The sequence below is a fragment of the Triturus cristatus genome, chromosome 5_1 (assembly GCF_964204655.1).
Source record: "Triturus cristatus chromosome 5_1, aTriCri1.1, whole genome shotgun sequence".
Taxonomy (NCBI): Eukaryota; Metazoa; Chordata; class Amphibia; order Caudata; family Salamandridae; genus Triturus; species Triturus cristatus.
The window spans coordinates 958600266-958625487 of NC_140587.1; the positions used below are offsets into that span (position 1 = coordinate 958600266).

The 25222-nt window shown below is 44.1% G+C and overlaps 1 protein-coding gene across 2 annotated transcripts in view; it reads left to right on the forward strand.

Moving 5' to 3' along the window:
• Positions 1 to 18020: 18020 nt before the first annotated feature.
• Positions 18021 to 25222, forward strand: part of MYO10 (myosin X) — a 481006-nt gene continuing 473804 nt past the window's right edge. The window contains exon 1 of one of the 2 annotated variants that reach the window (XM_085606080.1): positions 18021 to 18511. Coding sequence is in view for 1 of the 2 variants with exons in the window: in XM_085606081.1 (XP_085462207.1) it covers positions 18491 to 18511 (21 nt within the window). In the remaining variant the exon portion in view is untranslated. The remainder of the gene's footprint in view (positions 18512 to 25222) is intronic. The other variant, XM_085606081.1, reaches the window with a different exon arrangement.

Below are 25222 nucleotides of genomic sequence, written 5' to 3' on the forward strand. Positions count from 1 at the left end.
ATAAAGTTAATTCCTGACGTCATCCTCTGTCCGACAAGTGGCACAGCAAGGTAGAACCCCCGGGGACACAGGGAACAGAGGAGATCAGGACTTTCCTGCCAACACACTGATGTGAGACGCTGAGGTTCCTGAATGCAGATACTCCAGCTCGCAGTGGTCTAACATCCCTTGCGGGGTGTCCAACTCGAGACCAAGATGTGGTCCCATAGTCTCTCACTTCAGGTAATGGGGTTGACCTTATCCTAGAGGGATTCTTGGCTTAAAACCTACATACATGCTAGGTACACTTAGGTACATCTAGTTAGGATTGCATTGTGGGAGTATGCATTTTATTGTCATGTATTTTATATACTTGCCTGTATTCATGGTCATAGCAAAATGGTAGAAATATACCATTCTTTTACTTTCTTAGTGCTGCTAATCATTTATATCTGTTTCTGTCTAGTGGTTGTTTCAGCTCACCTATTTTATAATAGAATACCGGCTGTTCAATTAATGCTTATTGAAATACGTCCATATTATTTATTCTGTGTATCTCTCTGAGACTAAGTGAGCACGAGTGTCTGAGCGAAAAGTAGTACACTGTTTCCAGGATCCTGAGGGATCAGGGTTGTCATGTTAGATAGTTACCAATAACTATTCTGTCCTTGGTAAGAGGATTTTCTAGTGGCACTGTGAGTTAGCTGATATACAGGCCAACATACCCAGTGGGGGTGTCTAGAATCAGTCTGACACCAATCCTACAGTGTATGTTGTCTAACAGCGCATATCCTATATAGGTTTATAGGAACTACATGTGGAATACATAGGAACATGGTGCCGCCAACGTTGGTTGGGTACTTATTTAACGGTCAAATCTGAGTAGTTCAGTCGTGCTATTCTCAGAGACCTCTACTCACATTTTCCCAGACATGTCTGGAGTGGGAGGGAACAAAAATCCGCCGCAGCTGAGTAGGCGAAATCCTATGTATTGGCTGTTGGCTAATCAAGCTTGAAAGACACATAGTTCCTATTGTGCATAACACCTTATCTCAGTTCCCTTAAAAAAAAAAACTCTTCTTACTAAAAACAATGACTGAGCAGTAGGATATCGCTGTCCATGACCTAAACCTCTCAGCTGAGGAAAAAGATACAGATGCAATACAAATTTCAGAAAATGTTAGAAATGCCATCATCCTAAAACTAGCAGCATATGGTTTAACAGCTAGGGGTGGGCCGGTAACCTTTGTGATTGAGGCACATGAATCACATAGAACAGGGGTATTCTATTCATGGGTTAGATTCCCACAGGCAAATGCACGAAGAAAAACATTTCATTACTACATAGAAGATGGCCCACCGAACGTATATTGTCCATACGAGGACATTGAAGTTCCGCTCGCTTACCAGGAGCATATATACTGGTTTAAAGGTGCCCTCCCCATACATGAAATAAAGTAAGACTTAGTCCGCTCGGAAGAGAAGGAGCAACATGGCCAGGAGTAGCGGCCTACACACCACACCCTGACATTGAAACAATGCCAGTAGGAGACTTACTTACACTTCACAAAGAACTAATAAGAACACTCACACTTCAGCCAGCAATGGCTATACCAACAGGTCCGATTCAAACATCAACAACAAAAATTACACCACAAACGTTACACGCAGTGACTGGAAAAATGCCCACAAAACGTGAATAAATGCCATTCAGGATAGCTCAAAAAATAACACAGCTAGAGGCAGTATTTTCACACACTGGTCCACAGGAAAAGCATAGAATGCTAACAATTTGCTTGCCCATGGGGATGGCTCCCCCGATAGAGGATTGTACCACTTGAGGTACAGTCTTCACTGCCATATATACCAGGACTCACGGTATCCCTTCATTAGCAGTGATACCAGATGTATTAGGACAAATACAGAATGAGTACGGGGCAGAACCTGGTCTGAACTTAGGGATAAAGTTCCTAGGTAACTTTGCCCAGGTATCAGCCACTGCTTAATTTGAGCCGGTGCTTTCCAGTGCTCAGCACCAAAACTTAATTGGTTTCCGGTGCTCGGCACCAGCCCCTAATTGTCAACACCATACTTGGAACAGTCTACCACATGGTGGCGCTGCTCATCTAATTTAGAGATGAGCTGAACAACGGTTGTTTAGGAATACAATATACATTAAAATTGCTCATACCTGCCTACCCACCATTCCTTTAGCTTTGGGAACCTGGAATAATCTGAACTGTCGCATTTACATGCGAGAGAGATGGTTAGTAGTTGTTTTGGCAGTGATCACAAGGGAGATGGGTGGTGCAAGCTGCAGTGGCCTCCTGGTCAGAGCCCTAGCACTTAATATTTTACAAATTAAGCACTGGTATCAGCTATAATATTAGCAAATATTAAAGGGGACACCGCAGCAGTGACAATACGCCAACGCCTGAGGATTTCACTCATTTAAAATAGGAGACAGAATTACCTAAAATTATTGAAACAGCATATGCAGAATTAGGTAGAGATAGTTTGGGAAATAGACCAGTAAAACTTCAACTGATGGGTGGTCCCGAAAAGGATACCTTAAAGCAAGCACCCGCTTCTTCAAACAAGAAATGGGATAATAACAAACAACAAAGGAATAAAGAGAATAGATCTCAATCCAGAGGTAGGTCTCCTTAACAGAAGCCCCTGAAAGGAGGTATAATCTTAGGAATAGGGATAACATTAGAAAACCTGACAGGTATCAGGATACTGATACACGTTCCTCTCGTTCCTTTCAGGGATCATTGAAAAACTCAGAGAGTGAAGGACGGTCAGAACACAGACAAGAAGAGCCTCCAGAGACACTCAACACCCTTTGGACTACGCACCAAAAAAAGAAGAAAAGCCTAAAGCAAAACCTCAATTCAAAAAGAAGAAAGTAGCAGGTCTCAAAGTTAAACATGCCCAGAATTCTGAGGACTCAATTACTGAATGGGGAATGGGCTCTGACGATGCTAGACAGTGCAGCAGCAGTAACAATAGCTCACCAGAACCTGATGGAATTTCTGGTGACAGTAGAGTTGAATGAACATATCATGGTGGAAACACCTGATACCAGGGTGAGCATCCCACATAAGTTACATGAAATAACACTCCAAATGGAGTGGGACAAATACAGCAAAATTAAAGGTCTTTTTTGGAAGAACTTAACATTTGGCTATGACATTCTTTTAGCTGAAAGAGATTGGCCGCCTGAAATTGTTATGGATTGCCCAAATGGGAGAAACTGTAATTATGCCAGCTTTTTCCGACCTCATTCACCAATATTTAAAACATACATATGCACCGGAGTGGGCGGTAGCCCCTTCTCCAGCACTATATTGCACCCGTGTTGGATGGCATGAAGAGTCAACCCACCACGTGGTACCGTTAAAATCTATTCCAACTCCACAAAGTCAGTATCCAATAAAGCAAGAAGCTAAAAAACAGGTCAAGGAGATCTTAGATCAACTTGAATACCAGGGGGTGATTGAAACTTGCACCTCTTCAATGAATAATCCCTTGTTTCCCGTAATGAAACCTACCAATACACATCGTCTAGTTTTAGACTACAGACATCTGAACTCTTGCACAAAAACATTTGCAGTACAAAACGCATGCATTGATAAATAACATTGTGTGGAAAAAATACAAAACAACACTAGATATCTGAAATTGATTTTTCTGCCAAAACATAGTGCCTGAGAGCAGATATTTGACAGAATTCTCAGTGCTAGGGTCACAGCGGCAATTCTGTCGACTCCCCCAGGGGTATAAGAACAGCCTGAGGTTGTTTTCTTCAAGGGCAACTGAGTTACTAAAGGATCTGGATGAGGAGGCATTGTCCTATGTAGATGAAATTTATCTGACGGATGATGACCTGGAGGAACACTTGACCAGGGTGAGCACCATAATTTTGGGATTAGCCTCTGAGGGCTACAAATTCAACTTAAAAAAAACAAAAATAGCCCACCTCAATATCCTATTTTTGGGATATAAGCTTTCAAGTGAAGGGAAAAGCTTGGCAGCCTACTTCTTAAAAAAGTGTGCGCTACTCCAACCTCCAAAATCATTGAAAAATGTACAATCCATACTGGGACTCATGAATTTTGGTAGAATATACATTTTGGATTACGCAGAAAGAATTAAACCTTTCTACAACCTCATAAGACCTGATTTTTCAGTTAGGCAATGGACACAGGAACACACAGATATCATTCGTTCACTACAAGCTGACATGATAGCGTCCAAACATTTACAGACACACCTACCTAACATACAATGAAGGCGAAATGGTACCCATAGCATACAAATCACACTTATACATGAACACTGAGATGCGCTTTGCATCCACAGAGAAAATTCTGACAGCTGTATAGACTGCTGTAGTGAGAGAAAGAGCACTGGCTCAGGGGAAACGAATAATTGTTGTGACTCCGGTACCGGCCTTAGAGGCTGCTACAAAGGCAAGCGTTCCAAATGCTAAAGCCTTACATCCCAGATGGATACAATGGACTAATTCTCTCACTGCAACAGATGTGGAATACAGATATGACCCAAGTCTAAAAACACAAGCATTCCTACAATATGAACAAGAATATCCTCTCCCTAATGAAATAATATCTCTAGATCAGTATAAATACATAATATACACTGAAGGATCTGCTCAGCCGGCCATTGAAAGTAAACAACAATAAAGCGCCGCATGTGCGATTGTAAAAAGTCATATGCAGGACGCAAAATTCCATCCAAGCTGTATAAAACACAGTCACTAGGAGGCTGCACGGCTCAGCGGACAGAATTAAAAGCTCTATTACTAGCTCTGATAAATACGGATCGGGAATTCCACACACTAATTGTGTGCGATTCTTTTAACTGAGTCCAGTCATATAATGAATATCTTCACTACTGGGGACAAAATGGGTTTAAAGACTCAACAAGTGGCACAATTAAACATCAAATGCTATGGGAACAGGTAGCTGAGTTGAAAAACTAACTACCAAGTGCTCACGTGATACACACGCTGAGTCATCAACATGATGGTGTTCATGTTGAAGGGAATTCATTGGTTGATGAAGCTGCAAAGGGAGCAGTACAAACTGTGTCCTTAGCTGCAATCACTCATTCAAAAACGAGAATAGACGGAGAGATAAAGGTAGCTGTCATAGCTTCCCGCAAAGACAATAAGGCATTGCCGAAAGGTTTTCCACTCAAGTACTCCTACAAGTTAGATACAAATAAAGTTCCATTTGCTCAGGTTCCCAGAGTGGGGGATAGAGTAATACCAAATATGGATCGCAGATTAGGCTTAATGTTAGCTGCACACAAGGGTCTGGGATCTGCACACGCAGGAGTAATGGCGACGGTTTCTTTATTAAAGCAACGCTATTGGTGGCCAGGGTTAACAAAGCAGACCAAAGATTATGTCAAAGTGCGACATCTGTCAACAAATGAAAGACTCCATCATAACACGCCCAGCGCAAAAGCCATTGCTAATATCAGACAGACCACTCGCGTGTGTCTATTTGGACCACTGCGGCCCCTTGCAATCTGATGGGGCTTACAAGTACATCATGGTTGCAGTGGATTCTGCTCAAGATTCCTATGGGTATGGCCTAAACGCTCGGCTGACGCTTGAACTGTTATCAAAGATTTGCGAGTCTTTACACGGACATACGCAGTTGGCACATTACATTCTGACTGTGGCCCCGCGTTTAGCTCTAGGGCTTACAAGGAAGCCATGGGAGGTTTGGGTGTTGCACTGCGGTACTCCAATCCGTGCCATCCTGAGGGAAATTCGGTTGTTGAAAGGAAAAACCGGTACCTAAAGCAATCATTAACAGCTAGAGTATTAGGCGCGGGTGGCAGTTAGGTCAATCACTTATATGGGGTACAGCAGGCCTTGAATAACATGCCAAGAAGTTCTCTAGGGGGTGCCACTCCATATGAGGTGCTATTTGGGACAAGAATGTGGGTACCTGATCTTGATTGTGAAGGCACAGTGGTAGATGAGAAACCTTTTGACCTCAATAAACATTTGGCTGTTTTACATGATCTGAATGAATCCAGAGTACTACAGAGTAATGTGCAGCTAAAGCGGACCACCACTGGGAAAGTCAAGTCAGTCACGGCCAGACCTGTCTGGATTCCTAAAGTCGTGGATCTGGTCAGGGAAAAGATAGTGGACTAAAAAGAATTTGGGTCATCATACAGAAAGCCTGTACCTGTCCTGGCCGTCGAAGGGACAAGAACTGTACTTCTGCTGCCTCCTGACGGGAAAAAGGAAAAGAGTTTTTTCTCAATTGATCTGATCAAACCGCACTATGTGGCCGATATTGAATAGTAGGCCTAGTGGGCTCCTGGGTAGCTGACGCCCTCCTCTCGTTACCATACAGGAAGTTCAGACAGAAAGGCTCATCACGTTCGAGGAGTCTCCAATACGGAATGATGGACTATGCAACAATGTAATGGAACTCTTTCCCCTTGAACAAGAAACACTAGATCAAAATGAAAGACAAGTTTCAATTAGACCTAACACTGATGTCTACATCAACATGCCTCAACAAGAGCTGTCTACAAGTTCAACAAAACCTGCGGACCTACCAAAAATAGATTGAACTGCATTTGGCTATTTCATCGACTTCGATATCTTTTCCTTGGATCCAAGTGAACCTGAAACAACACCACCCCCAATATCTCGTCAACAACAACTCAAATACTTCTTTGTTTTTCTTTAAAAGACATACCTGGTGTCACTTTGGCTAGAACTCTGGATAGGCTTAGTAACAGTCTTCTGCTTACTTATTAATGGAACTTACCTTCGCCAAAGCTCTGCAGCATCAAAAGTGAACTTGCTCCTGAAACCTCATGTTTCTTCACATCGTGAACAAAGAGACTTGTCATCAGTGAACATTACAGCAGTGCCTATACCTGATCGTATAGTATGGGACATTGTTGATTATAATATATTTGTACCAACAGAACTTTTAAAAATACCTCATTTATTTAAAATTTCCTTAAATGATATAATTGCCTCTAGTACATTTTCCGATGATTGGGATTTTGAAACTGTAAATAACATGTTGTCTGATTTAGAAAAATCTGACGCATTTTCTAGCAATTAAATGTTAGAAGACACATCAGGCTTTAACACAATGTATTGTTATCAACATTTTCGACATCATTTTCTACACAAATCCAGTACCCCTAGGATTGTATTAACAGATCACCAATGGGAACATTGCCCTACACCACCGAAAAGTAGTTTGAAAACCTTTGCACAGAAATGTTCATATTTTTCAGGATTTAACCTTTTTGACCTGACCTCATATTACTATAAGGTTGCATCAACATCCACACAAAAGAATGTGCTTACTAACATCAAACAGATTTACTCTGCTTTCTTTATTACCCAACTGTCTGCACAGGGTTTTGACTTATGGAAGGACACTATAGACTTAAAATCAGTCTAAGGATCTAGAGACTGGCAAGTCCAGGGAACAGAAGCACTATTTAGAGCATGCCTCATTCCTCAGCAGATGATATTTCTAAATGATACTGTGCAACAGACTTCCTGCCTTGAAATAGCCAAGAACAAGGATTTGAACACACCTCGGATTCCAACACCATCACAGGCCGAGGGTAATTTTATATCACTGAAAGGGGGAACATTAGATTACATTTTACAATACAGTAGATCAGACTCCAATTGAAAGGGATGGTTGGTTTGGCCCACAGACACTAAAAGATGTCAGGAAAGATTCAGGGGTACCCCCAAAGGGTTCAGTATCCATAGGCCAGACCCACGCTATGTACAAAGAGAACATCCAGGGGTGGTGACATCATACAGTGTTGGGAAGTTATGCCTCAATTAGCAAAAAACCTCTACACTACCACAGGTGAAACAACACTTATTCTTACTTAAAGAGGATGTGGACCTACAGGATTTTTAACTAGGCCCCAGAAAGCCCTGTCATAAACGTTTCTATTATGCTCTCTATAATGAAATTTGGAAACCCTCTCAACAAGAAGCAACGGAGAGACTACGAGAAATAGATAGGATCAATTTAGAAAAGGAGTTAGCCATAGTTGACAATGGTATGACTATGTTAACATCCAGGATCTATTCAATGGGCAACATTGTATCTTCTGCTATTGACGTACTAGAACATGATTTGTCTATGCTACAGCACGGGCAGTCACAATTACATTTGTTTATGTTATTGATCTGGACGCTGCAATCATTGCACGCAGGTTATGTGCCTTAGCATTTTATCAACAGTACATCACTGTTTTCTGCATACAATCTAACGGAAAACAGATGAAAATGGCATGGAGGGGAGCAAATTATACAATGCTGCGTATTGAAAAACTGGACAGATTACCTTTTACTGTGGCAGAATCACCGTCCACAGAGTGGTTGATCCATGGCCATATACCATTTCCAGTCACAACTTTCCAGTTTCAGTACTGCCTAGAACAACAACAGGCATGCAGATATGAGGAAATAGGTAGGGAATGCATCAAGGGATCTTGGGAATTACCTTACAGATTATGATGCAGGAGCGGGGATCGAGAAGTGTTTCTAAGCGGTACAAACTGCAAGAAAGCTTTGAGTAGATCTCTCATATGCCAGGATATCATGCTACACGGGGCCTTTAAAGGTTCAGTGGAGAATCTATCCTGTCACTTGAGGGGTACCCCAGCACCCGTGTTTACTCCGCTATTGAAGCTACCTTTGAATGGGAGTTACTTGATGCTGAACGATCAAAGTTGTTGTGGGATGCTTCTGGGCATCGCATATCTAGCCACCGTGAGCTCCAGTGTTACTTGCTGTGTGCAAGTATTGTTTCCCACCACGCACACAGTCAGGATGGTGCCTCTATGGCCTTCATTGAATGTTTTTTTAATATGGTTTGATACTCTGAGCAGAATGAAAGCCATGCTTCTACAGAAAACCGTGCCCTTAACATCCGCCTGGGAGACTTTTGATCTCCAGATCACAAGGTCTTCGGCCGAGATACAGGCACTCATACGTACGAACTGCCCTTTCCATTTCACAGAAATGGTAAATAGTATCTTTAACACGTTGAATACGATGGGTATAGTCCACCTATTTAAGACCATAGGTTTGGGACTATTAAGCACCTTTCAGACGGTCCTTGGAGTTATACCAAACTTTATACACTCTGTATTCGGAAGCATTTTTGGAGGACTTTCACTGATCCTGTTACCAATAGCAGGTATGTTTATTGTAATTTTTCTGCTATGCAATGGATGTCCCAGTCACCAAGGAGATGGAAAAAGCACTCCTGGAGTGTAAATACAGTGAGACCGCATGGTACGACATCTGGGCACACCTCACCTACTGGAACTAAGCGCCTCTTGGTTCCTGTCATTTAGACCAGTCTGGATGGACTGTGTTCTACCTGTTCTCCGATGCCTGTTCTGCGGAGAAGAATGCGTGTTGGATCTCTGTCTGACACTGCACTTCCATCAGTTGCGCAACCGGACTTTGATGCTTTACTGGACCCGATAACGGTCCGTGTTCTGCAGTGTCCCCAGCTTATTCCTATGTTGATGGCGGCATTCTAAGAGCCTCCACAGGAAGTCTCTGCTACTGTAGGAACGGATACCGGCTCCTCCACGGACACCCAGGCCTAAGATTGCCCACATGCTGCCCCAGCATCGGCTGCAGGCAGTACGGAAGATCACCTGTGCTCAATTGACATAATCTGCGAGGCGTTACAGGGATCGTCGTCTGCGAAGGCAGGCAACATCAATGTTGCGTCTACCAGCCAGGTTCCAAAAACATTTGGCTCATCATGTGCTGGGAAAAATTCAGCCTTCTGAAAACAAACTCAAATTGGAACTTCCAAAGAAATTGACACTTTTTGACCTGCATGGCTTTCTGATGCTTGTAGTTGTTCTAAATATATATACAGAGACATTAGACCTATTGCTTGAGTGAAGATTTTTGTTTCAAAAAATTTTTGTTCTTGATTTTTTTACCATTTTTTAGCAAAACTATTGTTTTTAATGTAGTTGTTTGCGTACCAGTGCCTAGACAGCCTAGTAGTACATTAGAATGTAATTATGTCATCCAGCCGGATGAGAAGTGGGTGTTATATTCCATATAGGTACCCCAATATAGGCTCAGATAACATTATAACCTTTCACCTATATTCTTCTCTACATTACACACATAACGGTTCTTAGGGACTGACCTTCTACTTAGATACGACACTGAACACAGAAATCTGGATTTTCCCTGGTAAAAGCCTCATACGTTATGCATGAGGATTCTTGGAAACTCAGCAGGACTACCATCTCCTGTATAATAACTATGCATAAAGTTAATTCCCGACATCATCCTAAGTCCGAAAAGTGGCAGCGCACGATAGAATCCCCGGGGACACCTTTGGGTATATAAACATCACATCTTGCTGAGACAAACAGAGGAGATCAGGACATCCCTGCCGACTCACTGACGCGAGACGCTGAGGTTCCTGCATGCAGATACTCCAGCTCGCAGTGGTCTAACATACCTTGCAGGGTGTCCAACGCAAGACCAAGACGCTGTCCCATAGTCTCTCACTTCAGGTAATGGGGTTTACTTTACCCTAGAGGGATTCTTGGCTTAACACCTACATACATGCTAGGTACATTTAGATACACCTAGTTAGGATTGCATCTTTTTATTGTCATGTATTTTATATACTTGCCTGTATTCATGATCATAGCAAAATGGTAGAAATCTACCATCCTTTTACTTTTTTAGTGCTGCTAATCATTTATATCTATTTCTGTCTAGTGGTTGTTTCAGCACGCCTATTTTATACTGGAATATACTGGAATAACGACTGTTCAATAAATGCGTATTGAAAAACGTCCATACCATTTGTTCTGTGTATCTCTCTGAGACTAAGGGAGCACAAGTGACTATGTGAAAAGTGGTACACTGTTTCCACGATCCTGAGGGATCAGGGTTGTCATGTTTAATAGTTGCCAAGAACTATTCTCTCTTTGGTAAGAGGAGTTTCTAGTGGCACTGTGAGCTAGCTGGTATACAGGCCAACATACCCGGTGGGGGTGTCTAGAATCAGTCTGACACCAATCCTAGTGTATGTTGTCTAAACGCCCAGGTCCTATATAGATTTTATAGGAACTTCACAACAGTGAACCCTCTAATGTTTGATGAGAATGATTTTAAGGGAAGCACTAAGTCACTTTTGAGCAAAATCCACTAAGCACAAGGATTAGTTAGACTGAGCCTAGGTCCCCCAAGTCTGGTCGAGGGTACTAGAGGACAGCGAAAAGGAAGTTACAAAATAAGCACTTTATTCCTTAGGCACAGACCAGGGGACAAGACACTACAGCACTTTAGTCTTCAATAGGGAAGGTACGCCATGAAGGTGTCTTTATAGCATGTTTATTGGGGCACTTGCTGATTGATATGGATTTTTAATGGTTTGACTTGTATTAAAACTAAGGGATTGCTGTGCATTTTAATGTTAAAGCACCTTGTATATCTGTTAAACATAAAAAGGACAATGAATTAATATTATTCATATCCATTGTTTTTGTCCATTTTTGGAGATTTGCTTGCAGAGAGTAAGAAGTGAGTCTTTAATGATTGTGAATTTTGCACATTTAAGGATGCACATTTAAGGATGGCGCTGATGAAAAGTGTTGAATTGTCTAAATGGCCTTTTCACTGTTTTGTAGTCTGTTGTCATTGTTGTTGATAGAGAGCCCTTTATAAGATGCATATAGGGGACATGTTTTCATCGTGAACAAGGCTGTTTGTGTCAGACGAAACGCGTTGAAGAAATGAAGTGAGAAATAATAAAAAAATATAATTTCACTATTCTGTGGAGAGCTGCTTCAATGTCCTCACATGGATGTTTCTTTCTTGTTTGATACAAACAAATAAATAATAAATGTAATAAATAAACTGCAAAAAGATAAAATATTTCTAATTTTAGTTATATATAAAAAGTAAATAGTAGATAAAAATACATTTTACAAACAAATATGTTACAATATTACCTACATTTATATATTTAAAAATATGAAATTAAATATAAAAACACATAATAATAATAATAATAATAATAATAATAATCATAATAATAATAATAAATATTTGAATAATACAAAAAAAGTATTAAACTCTTACAATAATAAATATACTATCCCCACTACAGTATGTGCAACAGTAGGGAAAACATTGGACACCGAAGGGGTAAAAGTTACTATTCCCACTCCAGTGTTTGCAACAGTAGGGAAAGCGTTAGACACCAGAGAGGTAAAATGGACTATTCCCACTCCAGTCCGAGCAACAGTAGGAAAAGCATTGGACTCAGGAGGGGTAAAATTTACTAGGAGGTCTCGCCCCTGAATTGTTAACAGCAGTGCCAACAGGCTACTCTGTGTTTAGGCGTGAACGGGAAGGTAAAAGAGGTGGCGGCATTGCCGTTATTTACAGAAATTCATTTAAAACCTCCTTTACTGGGCTTAGTAGCTCCAAGGAACTTGAAGCACTTGCTTTTAAAATACAGCTCAATAGGCGTTTCTCTTTCAATGGTATACTTTTATACCACCCTCCAGGACCTTATGTTGCTGTTTTTACCAATCTCTCCCACTTAATGGACCTAAAAGTTGACTCTCCGAACTTCACCATTTTGGATGATTTTAATCTTCACCTAGACAATTGAGCTAACAATGATTCGGCCAAACTCACGGACATGATGAATAATGTAGGTTTAGAGCAACAGGTGACAGGACCTACTCATTCTGCAGGGCATCTACTCAATGGCATCTTCTCTGACCGCCCACTTCTTCAAACAATCATGACCCATCACTTAGTCTGGTCTGACACTTATGCAGTAATGTTAACCATCGATAGTAAATTTAACCCCTCATTAGCCAAGACTTTCCCTACTGTTGCACAGACTGGAGTGGCAATAGTAAATGTAACCCCTCCTGAGTCTAATGCATTCCCTACTGTTGCACACACTGGAGTGGGAATAGTACATTTTATCCCTCCTGAGTCCAACGTTTTCCCCATTGTTGCACACATTGGAGTGTGAATAATAAAGTTAACCCCTCCTTAGTCCAATGCTGTTACTACTCTTGCACAGACTAGAGGGGAATAGTAAATGTAAGCCCTCCTGATTCCAATGCTTTCCCTACTGTTGCAAACACTGGAGTGGGAATAGGAGAATTTTACTCCTCCAGAGTCCAACGCTTTTCCTAATGCTGCACACACTGGAATGGGAATAGAAATTAATTAAATGAAATTAAACAACTACAAATTTGCAAACTATATTAAAAGACATTAACAATAATTCTACAAACAATTTCTGATGCACAATTAAAACATATAGTAAAAAAGATGATGAAAAAATATTAACAACATTTTTGTAAACGAAATTAACAACATAGATATTATTAACATAGATATTAACAACACAGACATTTCTGTAAACCATATTAACAACATGGATATTTTTTACATCAATATTACTTAAATTAGCAGATCGATATTCTTGTCAACAATATTCCTGCATCACGATATTTGTGTATCACGATATTAAAAACTCAATATTTCTGCATCTCGATATCTTTTACTCAATATTATGTCCGAATTCCCTGGATGCCTATAGGTCAGGGTTAGCCCCACCAATTCCCTAGGCCTTGGGAGGCGAGGCCAGTCGCAGGCCCAGGAAATGTTCTTGGGGATCTACTCACAGGGGAACTCTGAAAAACGTCCAGATCGCAGACAAAGACCGGGTGGCTGCACTCCAGGTAATGGCGGACATCACAGTGTGTTGGATTCGGAGACAGGATCTCCTTCAGAGCTCCAGTCAGTAGAATCGGAATCTAAGGGTTCGACCCAACAGACAGTGGAGGAGTGATTTAAGGTGGTGCAGCTCTGAAATGTTTGTTTGTTGGGCGATGGGGGCATCTTTCTCTGACGTCTGCGTCCTGGTGGTCCTGCCGCTTACCCATCACAGAGCACCTTTGTTGCTGGTCCTAATACACCTAGATGGAGGTGCCCGGATTGCTGAATCAAGGCACGATCTGGACCAGTACAGCACGTTTTGCCAGAGCGGGAATAGAAGAGACGGTCTACATTTGCCTGCCCCTCAACACTTGGCCCCTGCTAGGAGACTGGAGGAGTCATGCCTATGACAATGGTTTATATTATGTGTTTCGATGGCCAGTTGTTGCTCAGTTGCTCTTGGGTTGGGGAGTTCGAAGTTGGCGTGTTTGTTGTTTGTCTTCGGGATTGCAATATGTGTAGTGGTGGGAGGGGTAGATGCAGGGTTGGTTTTGGGTCGAATGCATGGGACACAACTATCGATTGGTTAGAAGGCTACTCAACGTCAGGAATTCATGTTATGACAGGGAACATTGGGGGGATGGGGTCAGCGACTAAATGTCATAATATCCACAGGTATCTTAGATGCAGGGGTGTACACAGTGCCATGCTGCAGGAGACCCAGCTTACAGGAGTAGAGATGGAATGCCTGCGGTACCGATCGTGAGGTCCGTTATACGTCATCTCCCACTCCGCATATGCCAAGGAGGCCCTGGTGTGGATTACGGCAGGGACTCCTTTTGAGCTGGAACACTAGTCCAATGAGAATGAAGAGAGGTACATCTTGGTCAAGGACAATTACTGGGTAGAGAAATCACTCTGGGGAGTATATATGTACCGAACCAAAACCAGGTAACCTTTTTCCAGTCCCTGCTTGCACACCTGGGGCACCTAGCAGCTAACAATCTGCTTTTGGGAGGAAACTTGAATTGTGTCTTGTTAGATTGTTGCACCTCCCCACTACCTGGGGTGCTGGCTCATAGACTTGCTGTGAGCCTCAGCAAGTGGTTGCAACAATGCGAGCTGGCTGACATCTGGTGACCCCAGCATGGGACCCACTTGACCAATTTGTCTGTTTGGGTAGGCTGAGTCAATATGCGACACACTCTGAATACCTTGGCCGCACCCTCTCCGACCACAGTCCATTGCTTCTGGGGTTCCGACCAACTGATGATCGCTCAGTGATTCCAGTGGGGCGACTTAACCCGGTGGCCCTTGAGAAGGCCTGTTTGTAGGGACTCTCTACAAGATGCCGTCACAGGGTATTTTGATCTTAAACTGTGCTCGGCGACCACTGGTCAGATGGAGTGGGAGGCGTTTAAGGTGGTGGCCTGTGGACACTGTTTGGGCCAATCAGTGGGAGTCAGGAGGGAACTGAATGGGGATCTAAGAGCTCTGAATGACACACTCCATAGGCTGGCTAATGCAGTGGGGGAGGATCCTACAGCACCCCATAGGCTTCTTGAGAAGAAAGAGCGATATGACACAAGAGCGTCCATGGTGTCATGACATCAAGGGTGAGTGGCTGCACCATACAAGCCCCATATTGATTGATTGATGACTACAAACACTACACAGCCTGGGCTCATGAGGTGGAGGGCCGATCAGGGAGGCTTCTGTCTTGGCTTATCAAGCCTGAGACTCGGAAGCACCCATCACTAAGCTCCGATCAGCTGACGACATAAAACTCTATTTCCTGGTGACTATTAACAATGTATTTTGGGAATACTATGAGGCACTTTACCGGCACCCGGAGCCATTCCTGATGGAACTACAGACAGCCTTCATGGACCGGTTGCCACAGCAGACTTTACCCCGGAGGACAGGCATGACCTGGGGAGCCTGGTGACTGTACAGGAGATTAGACTTGCCATCAAAGAAATCGATATAGGTAAAACCCCGGGCCCAGATGGACTCACTGCAAAGTGTTACTCCACATTTATGGGACAACTGCCCGTGAGGCTAGAGGCACTCCATGCAGAGTCGCTGAGATTGGGAGCCCAGCCTGAGTCCATGAGAAGGGCGGTTGTGGTGCCCATACCCAAGACCAAGGTTATGGGCGTATGTACGTCATCGTTCTGGCCCCTGTCCAGACTCAACATGGACTTCAAGATCCTCAGTATGGTTCTGGCCTCTTGACTGCTACCGCACATGCTGGCACTTGTCCATAAGGATCAAAATGGCTTTATCCCGATGTGCAGTACCTCCCTTAACCTTAGGTGACTCTATCATGTCCTATATAATCCAGTGGCACAGTCATTACCAGGAGCAAAGCTCATGTCGATGGACCTTGAAAAGGCTTCGACAAGGTTTGTGGGATTCCCTTATTGCAGGTATGTTTTGAATAGGGTTGGGTCAACTGGGTTGCAATACTGGATTCCAACCCGACGTAGAAGTCAAGCCAGGCACTATGATCTCTCGTCCGTATGATATATATAGGGGAACGAGACAGGATTGCCCACTATCCCCCCTCCTACTTGCGTTGGCCATCGAGCCATTAGCGCAGCTGTTTCTTCTGGAGGACAGGGACAGCAGCAGAGTCGTGGTCGGCCATAAACACATAATTTCATTTTATGCAGATGGCCTCCTGCTTTATCTGTTAGACAGTCCTGCTGATATTTTGGGTGCGCTCCTATGGTTGGCCCCGTTTGGGTCCTTTTCCCCGTTTGAGCAGACAAAGAAAAAGTTATATGAACGATGTATAAATGAATTTAGTAGGAGCATTCATAAATGTCAATGTTACCTTATGGTGCAATGCATCACTACTTCTTGAAACAGTGTAACAGCCATGTACTGAGATGTATTTGATAACAGCAGAAAAGTCAACATGTGTTTCTTCTTATGCACTTTGCAAAGGTTTATATGGAATTTCAGAAGGGATCGCATGGAAGAGCAGTTGAATAGTAAGTAGTGCCAATGGGAGGTAGCCTTTATGTAATCACAGCCTGAAGGTTGGCTAGTCTTAATAGACCAGTGTCCAAGAGACAGATCCGCATAATTACTCAGTAGCTAACAGTATGAACAAACGAGGGTAATTTTAACTTTTCATAACCCAAACAAGGATAGGCCGGAAGAAATAGGTCAGTAATCCAATTACAGTAGTCGTCAAGGCTGGGATAGGCCGATCGATTAGTATGAAAGGTCTATGTGACTGGATCCTGTTCTTAGCGCACTTGACTGAACAATGAACTATTTGGATAACTGACCCTTGGGTGCTCTGACTTCATGTTATTTCTGATGGACTAAAGCGACTACTCTTGAAAGCAACTATTAACATGACATAGAAGTAGCAGGGTGTTTTTGATATATTGTTAGAGCGCGATAAATTAAAGCTATACAAACTTGCCCACCTTGCAACCTATTGTTCCAGCCCATCTATACTACACTTGGGATGTGCAACATTCTTACCCACTGCTACCACCGTGATAGTAAATTGTGTGACCCGATTAAGGTCTATGAAGGCATATTATTAGGGGGTGGAATTCACTAAAAAAAAAAAGAGGGTGGCAACCTTCCCGCTCCACAAAAAAACAGAGGTGCGTTCATGTGTGAACTACCACAGCAGTGAGAAAAACCTTCACATAGGTTTACTTTACCCTCGGGAACCAACTTTTGCACAGCTTTTCAAAAAAGTGTAGACTGTGGTGGAGTTCTTCTGAGGTGGATGGTGCTGCTAAAGGACCCGGTCTGGTATGCCGCGTTAGAAAGTTGAAAAGAGCGGAGCTTCCTGACGCAAATTGCGAACAACACTGAGGTAAGCTTTGCTCATAGCCGAATGTCCAACTTGAGGTCTCGCAGCAGAGCATCACCGCTTCGAACCGAGCACAATCGTTGCTGCCCCGTGCCTTATTTGCACTGTCAGGTGTTGAGGTACGGGACAGTTGTAGGCACGCGTGTTTAGAGGTAGGCAGCACACTATGGGCACGCTTCTCCTTAAGCTTCTGCGCCAATTTGCGCCGACACCCAGCTGTGAATAGCGCGTATTTTAAGGCCCTCGCGCACAGAGGAGGACTGAGGCTCCAGGGGGCCGGTGGGAGGTGGGAGCGCCTCCTACCATCCTCCTCTGAGGGCCAGCCGGGCAGAGGCGGGGAGAAGAGGAGGAGGCTCACCTCCAGGGGGCGGGGCCTAGTGCCCGGCGCGTGAGACGCTGTGGGGACACTCGGGATAACTGAAGCGGGGCTGAGCTGCCGGGGCAGCGGTCGCGCGGAGTCCTGGGTGCACCGAAGAGTCTCGCGCACACAGTGCAAGCTCCCAACGGCGCCGTCGTTTCCTCTGCGCCAGACGCCTGCGCCGCCTGGCACTTTACTGTGGCAGACCCAGTGCCAGCACTCTCGGTCGGCAGCAGGATGCGCCCAGAGGACGCGTTCTGGATCTGAAGATTTTCTGGGAGGTGTGCGCGCTGCCTGCCTGAGGGAGACGAGGCAGGAGGCTCCGCTTGTGGATGGACGGGGCTGGTGAAGACAAGCGGGACCGGGGATGAGTGCGCTGGTCCTGCGAGGCAGCCCCGGTCGCCTCCCGGGTCAGAGACTGTGCTGATCGCATGCGGAGGGGACCCCGCTTCCACCACCGGACGGGGAGGCTTCCGGGACTGCAGGAGTGGTGCGGGCAACAATGGATAACTTCTTCAGCGTGGTGAGTGCCGACCCACAAAAGTTCATTACTTCCTCCGTCAGGTTTTATTTGGCTTATTTGAAACAATGCATCTGGTGTTTTTATTCCTTTGTACTTGAACGAAATTGCAAATGTATCTGCTGTTAGTCCTGCCCGGGACCTTCAAATCTGCTCCAAAGACCTTGCAGTGAAGTTGCGGTACAAGCAGTCACAAAGTCGCGAATCTTTTGTGTATTCGCACCCATTATTTTCAGCCTACTTTCCATCATATCACTGTTTTTTAATATAAATTTGAAATGTGATACTTTTTTTACAACTTTCAAAACACCGGGAGACTCAAGCATTAACGTAAAAGTTTAAAACAATTATGAGATGGGACTAATGTGGTACGAGGTCTGTCAACAAAATGCCACATTTCATAGCGCCACAAGATAGCGTTAGGTGACTGCATGGCGCTTGCTGTCCATGTGACTGGCACGGATTTCAAGGTGAGTTGTGTCCCATGTCATTCACACTGAGTTCACTGACTTCAAGTGGTGGTGGTAATGGGTCGCTGGCTTCTTTCTACAGCAGTTTTATTTTTTCCCCAAACGAGCGTGGAATAGATGGCTGGGCGCGCTACATCTATATGTCTCAGTGTGTGAATCTATAGGCGCTATGGCTTTTGGATCGGTCATTATGTGTCTGGCGACCAAACTGGTATCCCAACACCTGGGCCTCTAGGTGTCCTAAAATTTGTATCAAAGGCACTTCCAATGCCTGGATACACACGCCCTGGTGGCTGAATACATGTACGTGTCTTCTGGCGTTGATATGTTGATGTTCTGTTTCCTGTTACAGCGTGGGCTGACGTCTGTATCTAGTGTCCTGCACTGTAAGGATTTTTTGTGACTCAGCGCTTGGATCTATAGGATGCCTTGATGACTGGATGTATTGGTGTTCTTGTGTTTCAGTCTATAGGTTTCCTGAAATCTTGGCATATAGGCATCCTGATGTCTGAATTTATTAAATGTGACCATATGCCTGTTTCTGCCTTGCCCTGATATCTGCTCTGTGTTTTTTCTGACGCCTAGGTTTGTCTCTTCCCCCATGCTTATGGTACCATCAGGGCTGAAGCCTCATCTCTTGGTGTTGGGACATCAATAGGTGTTCTGACATAGGAGTCTATAGGTAGCCCAGGTCTGGACCTATGGGTATCCTTGAGCTGGTTTCTATGAGGCCATACAGCAGAATCTGTTGACTTTTTGGGGTTGGGTCTACAGGCTGCCAGGGGTCGGAATCTATAGGTTTCCTGTCATCTGGATCCACAGGTGTCTTCTTCCTCGTGTGATATGCTTTGGTTAATAGGTGTCCAGTGCTCAGTTGTATAAACTGACACCTGGAACTGTAGGTGTAATGATGCCCGCAGTATACGTGTCGGTGGCTGGTAAACAGTGTGTGTCGATGCCCACATCTCCAGTGATTGCTTAGTCTGTTCAAATGATAGAGTGTACTTTAAGAACTGGTCTAAATACGTTGTGCTTGTCTAAACATCTCCAAGATTTGCACAGGGCCTGAGTTAGAGAACGGTGGTAATATATAATCCTCTGTAAAGAAGTGGGAAGGTAATTTTCTCCTTAAAGCAGTAGTAACATCTTTTTCACAGCAAAGCACTGACAATGTAATTTCCTCTGTAAAGCAAAGGTAAGATATTATCCCCAGAAGTGGCATAGAAAAGGTGCCCAGGGCAGTGGTGCAAGCAAAGGAGATGGGCCCCTTGACCATAAGTTGGGTATAAAACACAACTGTAATGGGGCTCAGTGGACGCCTCGGGCCCCTGGACCCCAGAGCCGTGCACCATTAGTTGCTGCGCTATGAGCCTCATGAAAGCGGTAGTGACATCATTTCCTTTAAAATAGGGGCAGTATCATTTCCTTTGTGAAGCACTGGCTATGTCATTTCCTACATAAATGTAACTCACTTGAGGGGGTTCCCTTCTGACAGAGTTGCCACTCCTTTAACAGGTATCTGGGACTTGTTTGGTTCTTTCCAATTTCCGTTTGCAGACGAAGTTGGCTCCACCTTGTTGGCCCAGAGCTTTGTCCTTCAGTGAATCTGTATTTAACATTTAGTCTCTGCCTCACAGCTGTAGTCTTATCATTAAGCTATTTATTGTTGTGGCTGGTAACTGATTGCTGCCCTGTCTGTCTCTTTCTGTGCTCCCATGTTCCTATACTCCATTCTTGCCGTATGTACTATATTGGACTGCTTCTGTGCGCTTTTAAATCTTTCTGGGTGAGGAGTGCTCCACAAGTGACAAGAAGCACATGAAAGGTGATGGGAGGATGTTTGCAATAAGTCTAACCACTGACAATCCTGGGGGTAGGATTCCAACCCATCGTTCTTTTGCCCAAAATGCCACCTCAGGTTAGACCCAGCCGTATGTCAGTCTCGACCCTGCTCCAAAAGGAACAGTCCAGCCTAAACTGTCAAGCCCGGTCCTCTTTGAACTGGAACACAAACAACCAGGGGCGGCTCCTCCATAATGGTGGAGGACCATTGCCCCACAGCCAGCAGATGATAAATAAAACATTATTATCGTTTTATTTATCTCTGTTGGAGTTACTTCGACAGGAGGGGCGGGGCTGGGCCATGGCAGGGAGGAGTACTGTGCACCTATCAGTGCGCATGCGTGTTTTGCTGCCGTCCTAGGCCGCCCAAAGCACATGTGAACTTACGTTTATCCAACCCGGCTGTATTATATAGCCAAGTTGGAGAAACCCCATAGGGCACCGCCTGAGCGGCAAACGAAGCCGCTCAGACCAATCCTGGCGCTGCTCTCATGCTAGAAAGCAGTGTCTGGATTGGTTGGGGAGCCATTCACTTCCGGGACATGAGGAACAGGGGAAACAAGGCAGGAGCAGAGCAGACCTGAGCGGAGTGTAGCGGCAGGTAAGTGATGACAAAAAACATATTTCCCAAACTCTCCTCTCCCCCTCCTGCCCCCGCCACCATACCGGGTTTGATTTGCAACAGCCGCCACTGCAAACAACCCAAGACTGTTTTTCCCTCATTGAGGGAAAATAACGATGGACTGGGATGCAGCCACAAATAATTTCCAGTGGCTGAGATTAATTCAAGCATTCCACCCATCACTTTTTTCTATACTTCAGCGTGTCACCCTAAGTGGGACGGGTATGCCCACATGTGAGTCCCATGCACCCTGTGGCACTGGAACCAAGCTGTACCTGGCTGACGAGACCTAATAAGGGTGAAGTCCGTCCTGGGTTGCTTGGGTTCTGGTTCACAGGGGGCATGGCCTGGCAGTTCAGGCTGGACTGGAGCAGGGTCAAGACTGATTTGCCTACGGCTGGGTCCATACTGAGGTGGCATGGTGTGTAAAGTAACAATGGACAGAGGCTGAGATTAATCCAAGCAAGCCATCCATCACTTTTTTGTATACTTCAGTGCCACAAATGACAGGGGTTTAGGTAGCGAGCTAAGTGATCTGTGCCGCAGTGCAAATAACCCTCACACTTAAGAACCGTATATTATATAGATCAGTTATGTAATCTTGCTGCTTGTATAGCACTTAATGCCCGCTACTCACACTCGATGCACTGTTTGGCAACGAGGGAATGAGGAGAAGCAAGTCGTGAGGAAAGATGGAGTGTGCTGTGCCTCAGGCCAGGTCTCTGTTGCAAGGGAGAACTCTCATTAATGTGCTCCCTAACAAAAGTGACTATCACTATAACCTGCTGTAATGGAGTTCATTTTACTGACACCTCAAGGACGCTCCTGGGAGATGGCCTGACTTGCATTCGGTGTCGATACCTGAAAGTTGCACAACTGTTTCTACCACCGGTGCATTAACCAACTTAGCTATTTTACCATTTAGTTGGACCACTTTTGGTGGGCTGTTTTTATGCACTCCTCGACGTCATCTTCACGCGTCCATTTTGCACTTTGATGCTTGTGAGTAGAAGCGACGGCCTCGTGCCTCGTCTACCACGGCCAGGTGTTTTGGCCCTGGGAACAGAGACGCAAACCCAACGGGGCTCAGAGTTCTGGCCTGGTGGGCGAGAGCTCTTGGGAAAACACGGCTGGGTGTCCTGTTTCATAGAGAGAAATGACCTACAGGCTTCATATATCCACCTTAAACCCCTCACACCACCAGCTGCGTTGCGTTCATAAACCCCAAGCCCACTGTACCGCTGTGTACCCTCTGACGTGTCCTGCTGGGCTCGCGCACCCTGCTGCTTCCCAAACTCCTCTAAGGATAGCAAGGCAGTGCGCGCTCTGGTATTGCATTTAAGCAACATCTGCAATTCCTGGCTGGGGCTATGGCCCCCTCCCCCCTGGAGTCCGCAGTACCCTTAAGGCCAGCAGTATCTGAAGTGGTTTTCAAGCCCTCCCTTGGTCTCAAGCGTGGGATTCTGACGACTAATGCAGAAAGCAGATGGGCAACTGTCAGTCATTTTGCTGATGGGGCAAAGCCAGCTTTGTCGCCGGTATGATGAAAGGTCTTCTGATGGCGGTGTAGTAATCACATTAGAGTGTCTGAGCTACTTCGGCAGGTCGTCTGCAGCTATGGCTTTACCTGATGTGGCCCAGACAGCTGCCTAGTGCCGCTTTGCAGTGGAGCCAGGCCAATGGCTGCCATCAGCCCCATCCCCACACCTGTAGCTAAAGGTCAGTCCATCTTCATGTATGATCAGTGGACTCTAGGAGAGTCTTGCGGTTGTGCAAATACATATGAGTATGGTTGAGGGGAGTTGCAAAGTCAAAGGTCTTTGGCAAATTTTGCGTTTTCGCAATTTTTCAACGTTTTTACAATATTCGCTTGTACAAGTGTGATGTTTGCCATTATTTTTGTCAAGTATATCCCTATTTAACGTAAACATAACGGTTCTGCAATAGACGTACTGTGCAGAATGCAGCTAGAGTTCTTTTCCTGCTCAATATCAATATCATTGTGCTTAGAAAAGTTCTGGATAAGTTTACCATTCAAAGAATGGTTCTGCACACACTAGCTTGGCTGGGTTTGATTAGAGTGGGAACTCTCTCACTGTGCGGTAACACTTTTCTTACTTTCCACAGAAAACCAGAGAAATATTTCAATATTTGCCAGTGGCAGAAATTGCGAAGTTCGCAAATTTATTTTAGTGGGAAATAACTTTCACAATCCTAAAAATGAATACAACTTTTAAATAAAGTGTTTTCTTTTACTGCAGTATCCTTGACTACTTACTAGCAAAATCACACATTAAATTCTTTACCTCATACAAGGATTATATAGAGACCCAACCCTTTTTTTCTCTACGACAGGCTTTTTATAAATGTTTTAGTCAGAAATCATGTGAATCACATATGTGTAAACATATCTACACACATATATCAGCGTGCAAACAAAGGTTATAAATCTGGCTCTAATGCTGTAATGCGTCAAGAAACAGGCAAACACAAATGCAGTTTCCCTGTATGAGCACATTTAAATCAGACCTATTGATTTGCCGGGTTTTTTTTTTTTAGAGATTTCAAAGCAGAAGCCCGTAGAAACAGTCAGAGCACATATATCACTCTGCCTGCAGCTTAAAAACCTTGATAGCGCCTACTAAGGCGCTACGACCACATTATAGAGATTATGCAAATATCCATTCTCCATTGATTATACTGTATATGTTTGAGATGTAAAAGAGTCTGTCGTGCAGTGCAATGCAAGCAGTTCTTAGGAGGTGGAATGATACATCAAACAGCAAATACTATGAGATCAGAGAGAAATACTTTTGGTGGAGCAAAAATCTGGTCTGTGTATATTTTAAAGAATTGCTATCAATTGGTCCAGTAGACACATGTGCGGTCAAGCCAGACCCAAAAAGGTATATGGTGTGTATATGTATACCTAACCCTAAATAAGAATATTTTCCATCGATGCAAATATGCCAATTTGAGGTTATGGTTAAGGTGCTGCACCTTAATTTTATTTTGGCCTCCCGATGAATACGTTTCATATTGAGAAAACCTTCACCTTCCAAAAGGAAGGGGAGTTTGTAACTCTTTTACAACACATTTTCAGCCTTAGTCAGTATTTTGTAAACTTAAAGTTAGATTCACAAATTGAGGGTGAAAAAGCATTGGGAATGTAGGCGATTGTGCCCCAAGGTTCCACCACTAACTCTACCAATCCAGAAAATCCATCATATTTACAAATTTCCCATGGCCATAAATTCTATCGGCAGGCGTAAATATGAACGTGTCCTCTTTCGATGGATCAGAATCTCACCTTTGTGTTCACAAAAGACAGTTTTGGAGAGCACAAGTGAAACTGAGGCAGGCACAATTATAGTGAATAATTAAAGCCCACGGTCACCATAACAGAAGCAATTCATGTGAATGAAGTAAAGAAGCTCAGTCGCTTGGGGCTTCTTGCGCCTTTTGTTAGCTCCATCGATTGTGGGAGCTATGTAGTCATTTGGGGATATAACATAACATGGTATAAAACAAGTGCACTTTTAAAGTGCACATGTGCCTCTGGATTTCTTGGCTCTGAGTTAACAGGTGTTTGCTGTTACCCCTTTTTTTAATCAACCTTCATAGGATGAAAGACCAAGCAGACCCACCGGCTTCTAACCTGTTACCATGGGGGCCAAATGAATGCCATGGCACACTGAGCCAAACATTAACACAGAAAATCAGAGGACGTGGCTCCTTCAGCACAAACGCCACCGCTGGGCAGTGCACACACCAACTGCC